Below are 10,000 nucleotides of genomic sequence, written 5' to 3' on the forward strand. Positions count from 1 at the left end.
TATTCACTCACTTGGAATAAATAAAGAAATTGCCGCCAAGAAAGCAACCATAAAATTCACGCATCTTGATTTTTTTCTTTTTTTTATGACAGTTTTTGAAACATTAAATCTCGAGATAATATTGACTTCTCTATCTATCCAGCTTTACCTATCAATCACTCATTTTTTTTCTTCTATGAGCAGATAAGACAAAAGGGGAAAAATAAGTAGATGAATAAACATAACGATAATAAGTTCTAAAAATGATAAGGAAAATCAAGTTGAACAAGTGTAAACAAATCAAATAAAGGGAAAACAGGAAACCACGTGATATGTTGTTATAATGCTCCCTTTGAGTTATTTAAAAGATATAGAGAGCTTTATATTAGTTCAATAATTCGTATGTGTCAAGTAAGAATAAAAACTGATAAAAAAAAATATATATCAATAAGGACAAAGCTTAAAAAAAGAAAAAAGAAATGAATAAATAAACGAACAGATAAATAACAAAGGATAAATATCATATACAACAAATAGAAAATTAATGAAAAATAAGGAACCAAAAAATAAAAGTCTGAAACAGAAAACGAAACCCACGCATTTTAACCTTTTCTTTTTTTCTCTCTCTCTTCCACAGCACCTGCCAAACAAAATGGCGTCGCAACGGTCTCGAAATACAGCAATCTCCCGGAAGCGGAGAAGAAGGCACTTAAATTCAAGATCCTGAAGAATATTATCATCATTTCCATCGCTTTTGTCTTCCTTTTCACCAGTTACAACTCGATGGCCAACCTCCAGTCTTCAATTAACGAGTGCGTTTTCTTTTTCTTTATTCACTTTTCTTGGATTAATAACCTTATTTTGTTTCTTTCTTATATTTTTCGCCTTGTTGTGAGATTTTTCTAGGTGGGAGGGGGGGGAATTTCGTCAAGTAATAAGATCCGTTTTTTTAGTTTTTATTTTGCTTAATAGTGTAGGCCTACTATTTGAATCTTCATTAGCATGAGTATTATTATAATTGTTGGTTATGTCTAATATTTTATTAGTACACCTTAATTTAGTAAAATTAGAAAAATATCGCTGTTATTTGTTATTGCTATTAGTAGTAGTAGTAGCAGTAGTAATATTTTAATTAATTTCCAGTATCATGATTTGATAAAAAAGTAAATAAAACAGTAATATTCCACTTTTCAGTATCTTTATATTTCTCTTTGAATGTTTAATTTGAATTACGACTTTGATTTTAAATTTTGAAATTTGAGTTTCGACTAATATTATTAATAATTTTATTTTTATTTGAATTTAAATTTTTATTTTTAAATTTTTATTTCATGTGATTGCGAATTAGAATCATTTGAATTTTAATTTTAAACTTGAATTTTAATTTTGAATTTTGAATTTAGAACTTGGATTTAAATTTCGAATCTTGAATTTTGAACTTATATTTAAATTTCGAATTTTGAATTTTGAACGTAAATTTAAATTTCGAATTTTGAATTTTGAACTTGGATTTAAATTTCGAATTGGGAATTTTGAACTTAAATTTAAATTTCGAATTTTGAACGTAAATCTAAATTTCGAATTTTGAACGTTAATCTAAATTTGCAATTTTGAACGTAAATTCAAATTTGCAATTTTGAACCTGAACCGTTTCCCGCAGCGTCGACGGCACGGCCTCCCTCTCCACCTTGTACGCAGCCCTCGTGATCTCCTGTTGTTTCGTACCGTCCTGGCTCATCAAAAAACTGAAGACTAAGTACACGATGGCCCTCTGCATGCTGGGCTACTCGACCTATATAGCCGCCCAGTTCTACCCGGAGATCTACACGCTCGTGCCCACAGCTATCATTTTGGGTATGGGAGCCGCGCCTATGTGGTCTGCTAAGTGCACGTACCTGACGAAGGTGAGTGGGATTTTATTCTTTTGTTGATTTTGAGTGTATTTTTTTTGTGTTTTTTTTTTGTTTTTACTTTTAGTGTATCTTTTTTGTTTGTTTTTTCTATATATATTCGTTTATTCGTTTTAGCGAGTCTGGAGTAATATTTTGAGGCGCAATTAGTCCTTTAAGGTGTTACTGAAACAGTCACAGTGGACTAGCATTAACGGACACATTGTAACGACCATTAGGGCTGTAACAAGTTATGACGTAACGAACCATTCCTACTATATAACGATCATTCGTGGTGTGACGACCATTCGTGCTCAAACGACTATTTGTACTGTAACGACCATTCTCGCGTTAATGTCCACTCCTTTTAACAACCATTCGTGCTGTCACGATCACTCCTGTCATAACGATCATTTGTGCTGTAACGATCACTCTTGTTATAATGAACATTCGTGCTATAACGACAATTTTTGCTTTAACGACCATTCGAGCCTTTATATTATAACAACCATTAGTGCTGTAACAAGTTGCAATGTAATGAACCATTCCTGCTTTAGTGACCATTTGTACTGTAACGGTTATTCTTGCCATAACCATCCGTACTCTAACAACCGTTTCTGATGTAACAGCCATTCATATTCTAACGCCATTTGTGTTCTGTCAGCCACTCTTGTAACAACCGTTCATCTTGTAACTACCATGTAACAACCATTTACACTGTAACGACCATCCATATTGTAACAGTCATTCGCGATACAACGATCGTTCGTTCTATTAACGACCATTCTTGCTATAACAACCATTCATACCTGTAATGACCACTTTAGCTTTAACAATCATTCTGTTAACGATTATTTACAGTATAACTACCATTATTCCTGTAACGACCGTTCTTACCAAAAAATATTGCGCAAAGAAACGTTTCCACTCGTTTTGTACTGGTCGTGTAACTTAGCATTTTCAGGAATCCCTGGTTTATGTGAAAGTCGCTGTTTCTGTTACTTATATTTCATAATTCTTTGAATTCAATATGTATGTTATAGTCAGGCCAGGGAGACGCCATTGTTCAGTATTTAAATGATATCGGTTGATTTATTTGTCTTTGTTTCGGACTCCCTGTCTGTCCATCTCTCTCTCTCTCTCTCTCTCTCTCTCTCTCTCTCTCTCTCTCTCTCTCTCTCTCTCTCTCTCTCTCTCTCTCTCCTCCTTCCCAGACTTCCTCCCCTCCCTCTCCCTCCTACTTATCCTTCCCTCCCTCCCTCCCCTTCTCTACCACACTTCCTCTCCCTTCCCTCTCTCCCCCTCCCTCTTACCTACCCTTCCTTCCCGCCCCCCTCCCTCTCTCCTCCCTTCTTCCATCCCTCCCTCCCACTCATTCCCTTCCTCTTCCTTCCTTCTCTCCCTCTCACCCCCCCCCCCTTCCCTCCCACTCTTTCCACCCTTCCTCTCCCTTCCCTCTCTCCCCTCGCCACCAATCCCCCGTAACTAAATCTCCCTTCCCTCCCCCCCTCCCTCCTCTCTGCAGGTCGGAGCTATCTACGGCGATCTCGTGGGCGAAGAGAGCGAGGTAATCATAACTCGTTTCTTCGGGATTTTCTTCCTGTTCTTCCAGTCGACGCAGGTGTGGGGGAACCTCATCTCTTCCTCAGGTAAGGCTGGGTGGCGGGAATGAGGGAGTGGGTGGAGTAAAGGGAAGGGAATGGGTGGGAGAGGGAGAGGGGAAGGAAATGGGTGGGGAAGGGGGAAGGGAATGGGTGGGGAAGGGGGAAGGGAATGGGTGGGGGAGGGAGGGGAGGGGGAAGGGAGGGGAGAGGGGGAGGGAGTGGGTGGGGGAGGGAGAGGGGGAGGGAGAGGGGGAAGGGAATGGGTGGGGGAGGGAGAGGAGGGAGAGGGGGAGGGAGTGGGTGGGTGAGGGAGGTGGGAAGGGAGTGGGAGGAGGAGATGGGAAGGGAGTGGGGGGGGGGAGAGGGGAAGGAAGTGGGTGAGAGAGGGAGTGGGAGGAGAAGGGGGAAGGGAGTGGGTGGGGGAGAGGGGAAGGGAGTGGGTTGGGGAGGGAGTGGGTGGGTGAGGGAGGGAGTGGGAGGAGGAGAAGGGAAGGGAGTGGATGGGGGAAAGGGGAAGGGAGTGGGTGGGTGAGGGAGTGGGAGAGGGGAAGGAAGTGGGAGGAGGAGAGGGTATGGGTGAGGGGATGAGGGAGGAAGTGAGAAAATGATAAGGGGAGAAGGAGAGCGGATGGCAAAAAAGGGAGAGGATAGGAAGACGAGAAGGGGTGTGGAAGGAGTGGGAGAAGGAAGATGAGGAAAGAAAAAAAGGGGTGAGAGGGAGGATGTGAGGGCGAGAAGGGGTGGAAAGGGAAAGGGATAGTAGAAATGAAGAGAGAGAGAGAAGGGGAGAAGGGGAAAGGGAGGTGTTTAGGGAGGGATAGTGTGAGGAAGGGGGAGGGAGAGGGAGAGACGGTTATAGGTTATAGTCAGAGTGAAGAAAAAAAGAGAAAATGGGACATATATATACATATAATATACTACGACGTCATTGACCGAAAAAACAAAAACATTCTCAATACTAACGTTTCCTTTTCTCTCCCCCCTCCTCTCTTCCCCCTCCAAAAACAAAAATCCAGTCCTGTCCGTGGGCGTGAGCGAGACCAACCGCACCGAGGAGGAATTAGCAGTGTGCGGCATCAACTTCTGTCCTTGGGATCAGGGGAACACGACCTCCAGCGGCGACGGCGGGGAAGACGAGGAAATCCCGAAGTGGCAGATCTACACCATGGCCACTATTTACCTGTGTTTCTCCCTCTTCGCCTCCGTCATCATCCTGCTCTTCGTCGATCCGCTGAAAAGGTAAAAAAAAAAAAAAAAAAAAAAACGGGTGGGTTTGTGCGGCCTGAGGTTGAGATTTTTTTTTTTTTTTTTCTCTTTTTTTTTGGAATGTTCATGTTTGAATGTTTGTTCTGGATGTTCGCTATTTTTTGGGGGGGTATTTGTTTAGTTTTTTATCTAGTTGTTTGTCTGTTTGTCTCATATTAGTGTTGTTATTGTTATTATTAGGAGTAGTTATTAATATTGTCACTATTGCTATTTTCTTTAGTGTGTGTGTGTGTGTGTGTCTGTGTGTGTGTGTGTGTGTGTGTGTGTCTGTGTGTGTGTGTCTGTGTGTGTGTGTGTGTGTGTGTGTGTGTGTGTGTGCGTGTGTGTGTGTGTGTGTGTGTCTGTGTGTGTGTGTGTGTGTGTGTGTGTGTGTGTGTGTGTGTGTGTCTGTGTGTGTGTGTGTGTGTGTGTGTGTGTGTCTGTGTCTGTGTGTGTGTGTGTGTCTGTGTGTGTGTGTGTGTCTGTGTGTGTGTGTGTGTGTGTGTGTGTGTGTCTGTCTGTGTGTGTGTGTGTGTGTGTGTGTGTGTGTGTGTGTGTGTGTGTGTGTGTGTGTGTGTGTGTGTGTGTGTGTGTGTGTGTGTGTGTGTGTGTGTGTGTGTGTGTGTGTGTCTGTGTATGTTTGTGTGTGTGTATGTGTGTGTGTTTGTGTGTGTGTGACTTAAATAGCGATATTAAATTATATAAATGAGAATAAATAATTTGTTAATATAATATGACGTTTTCATAGACACATCTTTCACAAGATGCGATATTCTGAATGTTAACAGACTATCGGTCTTGTACTTTTTTATTGATGTGTCACAGTAAATGAGCCCCACATTAGGTGAAGGCAAGGAAAGTCATGCAAATTAGACATCCTTCAAATCTTATAAACTCGTTTACCCTTCCACAGTTTCGGCGAAGATGAACGAAAATCTTCCACACAAAACATCCTCCAAATCTTATAAGCTCGTGTACCCTTCCACAGTTTCGTCGAAGATGAACAAAAATGTTTCACACAAAACATCCTCCAAATCTTATAAGCTCGTTTACCCTTCCACAGTTTCGGCGAAGATGAGGAGAACAATGCAAATTCGGACAAGACGGGCGTGCAGCTCCTCGTTGCTTCCTTCAACCACATGCGCCACCCGTACCAATTGCTGATCATTCCCCTCACCATCTGGTCGGGCGTCGAACAGGCTTTCATCGGCGCTGACTACACGGCCGTGAGTCTCCCCTGCGTTATGTCTGTGTCTCTCTCTCTTTGTCTGTGTGTGTGTGTTCTGTTTGTTTGCCTTTTCCTTCTTTTTTGTCCGTCTTTGTCTCTCTTTCTCTCTCTCTCCCTCTCCGTCTTTATCTTTCTTTTTCTTTTTCTTTTTCTGTTTCTCCCCCGCCTTTTCTCTCTCTCTCTCTCTCTCTCTCTCTCTCTCTCTCTCTCTCTCTCTCTCTCTCTCTCTCTCTCTCTCTCTCTCTCTCTCTCTCTCTCTCTCTCTTATCCCCCCCTCTCTCTCTCGCATTCTCTCTCTCACACACACACACACAACAAAAAAATAAAGAAGATAAATCCTAAATTTGCTTTCATGTAGACTCTTGAATTCTTTAAGAACGATAAGGTCTAGCAAATAGGAACGATAATTTATGTATCTCTTCTTTATTGATAAATTCTTTAATAGAAAATATGAATATTGTACTAAAATGTATTTTACTGATGAGTTACTACCCCCCCCCCCCCCCCCCCCCCCCCCCCCCCCCCCCCCCCCCCCCCCCCCCCCCCCCCCCCCCCCCCCCCCCCCCCCCCCCCCCCCCCCCCCCCCCCCCCCCCCCCCCCCCCCCCCCCCCCCCCCCCCCCCCCCCCCCCCCCCCCCCCCCCCCCCCCCCCCCCCCCCCCCCCCCCCCCCCCCCCCCCCCCCCCCCCCCCCCCCCCCCCCCCCCCCCCCCCCCCCCCCCCCCCCCCCCCCCCCCCCCCCCCCCCCCCCCCCCCCCCCCCCCCCCCCCCCCCCCCCCCCCCCCCCCCCCCCCCCCCCCCCCCCCCCCCCCCCCCCCCCCCCCCCCCCCCCCCCCCCCCCCCCCCCCCCCCCCCCCCCCCCCCCCCCCCCCCCCCCCCCCCCCCCCCCCCCCCCCCCCCCCCCCCCCCCCCCCCCCCCCCCCCCCCCCCCCCCCCCCCCCCCCCCCCCCCCCCCCCCCCCCCCCCCCCCCCCCCCCCCCCCCCCCCCCCCCCCCCCCCCCCCCCCCCCCCCCCCCCCCCCCCCCCCCCCCCCCCCCCCCCCCCCCCCCCCCCCCCCCCCCCCCCCCCCCCCCCCCCCCCCCCCCCCCCCCCCCCCCCCCCCCCCCCCCCCCCCCCCCCCCCCCCCCCCCCCCCCCCCCCCCCCCCCCCCCCCCCCCCCCCCCCCCCCCCCCCCCCCCCCCCCCCCCCCCCCCCCCCCCCCCCCCCCCCCCCCCCCCCCCCCCCCCCCCCCCCCCCCCCCCCCCCCCCCCCCCCCCCCCCCCCCCCCCCCCCCCCCCCCCCCCCCCCCCCCCCCCCCCCCCCCCCCCCCCCCCCCCCCCCCCCCCCCCACACACACACACACACACACACACACACACACACACACACACACACACACACACACACACACACACACACACACACACACACACACACACACACTCACACACATACACACACACACACACACACACACACACACACACACACACACACACACACACACACACACACACTCACACACATACACACACACATACACACACACACACACACACACACACACACACACACACACACACACACACACACACACACACACACACACACACACACACTCAACCATTCCATACCTACCTAACCCCTCTCCCAACCTCCCCCCTCACCCCTCTCTCTCACTCCCCTCTCTAACTCCCCTCTCTCTTAAACCCCACAGCTCTCTACGGCGTGATCTTCCCCGGCGAGTCCGAGGCCGCCTTCAGCAACTACCGCCTGTGGGAGAGCTTGGGCTTCATCATCGCCTACGCCTGCAGCACCCTCATTTGCATAGAGGCCAAGATAACGATCCTCCTCGTCTTTATCTCGCTCGGCGCCGTCGGGTACTATATCATCGAGGCGATCGAGTGGCGCGGGGGACTTCGCAGGGATGCCGAGGGAAAAGTCGTGCCGATTGATAAGCTGTTTGTGGAGTGAGGTCGTTCGGGACGCTGCGCAGAGGCTGGTGAGAGAGGAGTCGTTCGGTTCTGGTTAGTGTTGGTCGTTTGGGAGTTGAAGCTTGGAGGTCGTTGAAAAGGGTTGGTGATGAGGTCGTCCTGTGGTGTGGAATTCAGAGAGGTCGTTGTGTTTGTCGTTTGTCTGAAGGGGTAGGGGTCGTTTCAAGTGCGATGGAAAGGGGATGTGATTGATGTGAAGTTGAGAGGTCGTTTGGTTGTTCCATTGTTTGTGGAGTGAAGAGAAGTTGTTTGTCTGCCGAGTGAAATAAGAAGGGTCGTTTGCTAGTATGAAGAGAAATCAGATATTAATAGTAATGATATCATTAATGGTTATTGGTATTGATATTAATTATTATTAATATTAATTATATCAATTATTATTGTTAATATTAATAATATGTTGTTTTTGGAGTAAAGAGAAAAAAGTTGCTGACTTTGGATTGGAATGTTTATAAAGTTTCAGTCAATGTTTCGATAGAGATTTTATTAAGGGAAAATAAATATTTTTTTGAAGATAAATTGTTTGAGCCAGTTGATGTAGAGAAATAAGTTGAATGACTGTGAGTGTGAGTTATAAAGATGCCCTTAGTCTATTTCTGTAAAATATTCCTTTGTGTATTGTAAAATAGTGTTTTTTTAATCCCTTTTCATTGTGACTTCCTCCTCTGAGCTTTGTAGTATGCTGTTCGAAGGTACACAGCATTGCAGTTGAGAACTAGTCAATAGAACATTTCTTTTGAATGACCTGTTATCCGTTATTTTATTCGAAAGACATATAGTATATCTACAGTTCTTTTTTTTTTTTTTCCAATATTGATATTCTGATGTACAGTCACGGTCAAAAACCATTTGTCAAATATTAAGCATTCCGACTCGATGCTTCATTGGCGACACAACTTTTGTCCGTTAGGGAAATCTTAATACTTTCTTTGTTACCCTTAGCAGTAGTTATATAATGCTATTCTTTAACATGGAAAGAATCTGTAGATCTTTCTGTGTTATCGAGACTACTTGGATCGTAGTCAAAGATAAAGCAGAAGGGAACTGTACATTCCTGTCCATTCCAAGTTAGTACTATGCCCAAGTGTTAAGTTATTTTTGCAGTCCATTCCGACTTGGAGATGAAATTGATATCTACTTGATTCATTTTCAAATGTTTATTTTTTAGTACTTGTAAATCATTGCTCGGTGATTTTTGTAGAGCAATTTTAGGCAAAATGTCTAGCTTCTTGCCGCATGAAAAAAAGGATGTGTAAATAGATAAATAAATGTGTAAAATAGAAATAGAAATATATGAATAAAAATGAGGAGAGATAGATAGATAATGAAGAAAACGAAAAGAGAAACGTTTTTTCGACAAAAGCAAGACATTTTTTATGACAAATTGTTCGCCAAAATACGCTTTTTGGGTCTCTTGTAACCTGTTTGTATGAAATATATTGTAGATATGTAACTAATGATTTAGCCTAAAAAAAATGAAGAGTCTCTGTATTTTTACATGTGATATATAATTCACTCATGATTTTTTTATACACAACCTCCCTCGGTTAGCTAATAGTTCTTTTCAATTGTCTTTCAATTTTGTGATTTTAGCTTAGGCAAGCTATAGTATTTTTGTAGCTGTATGTAATCATATTTTATACTGGGAATGTGATAGAGAAAACATAAATATATGCAACTGTTTTACATAGTTTATTGATAAATAAAGATAAAAAAGTTTTGCGGAATTTTATATCCCCCCCCCCCCCCTCTCTCTCTAAATGAGTTTAAAAAGTTTTGTTTTGTCGCAATAAGTATTCTTGAGAATAAACGCATCAAAGTATTTATATAAAGACAGGTACGAACACATACACAGAGACAAAAACCTATGTGAACAAACAAACACACACGTACACATATGTGTGCCAGAGGTACAAAATTTTGATTTCATAAAACACAAAATCTATATTTTTTTTTCTATTTCTACAACCATAAGTGAAATGACAATTACACTATAGTCTCATTTTTAGTAGAGTTAGTTTGTGTATTATATTTTCTAACATAGTATCAACACTAGAGTGTTTTAGCATTATTTACCTTCAATGT

The 10,000-nt window shown here is 45.3% G+C and overlaps 1 protein-coding gene across 1 annotated transcript in view; it reads left to right on the forward strand.

Annotated features, from left to right (window-relative positions):
• LOC125048284 (UNC93-like protein) overlaps window positions 1–9,635 on the forward strand; it is a 47,528-nt gene extending 37,893 nt beyond the window's left edge. The window contains exon 8 of the mRNA XM_047646913.1: window positions 7,639–9,635. Coding sequence (XP_047502869.1) covers window positions 7,639–7,895 — 257 coding nt within the window. The 3' untranslated portion in view covers window positions 7,896–9,635. The remainder of the gene's footprint in view (window positions 1–7,638) is intronic.
• The last annotated feature ends 365 nt before the right edge of the window (window positions 9,636–10,000 follow it).

The sequence above is a fragment of the Penaeus chinensis genome, chromosome 43 (genome assembly GCF_019202785.1).
Source record: "Penaeus chinensis breed Huanghai No. 1 chromosome 43, ASM1920278v2, whole genome shotgun sequence".
In the NCBI taxonomy this organism is placed as follows: domain Eukaryota; kingdom Metazoa; phylum Arthropoda; class Malacostraca; order Decapoda; family Penaeidae; genus Penaeus; species Penaeus chinensis.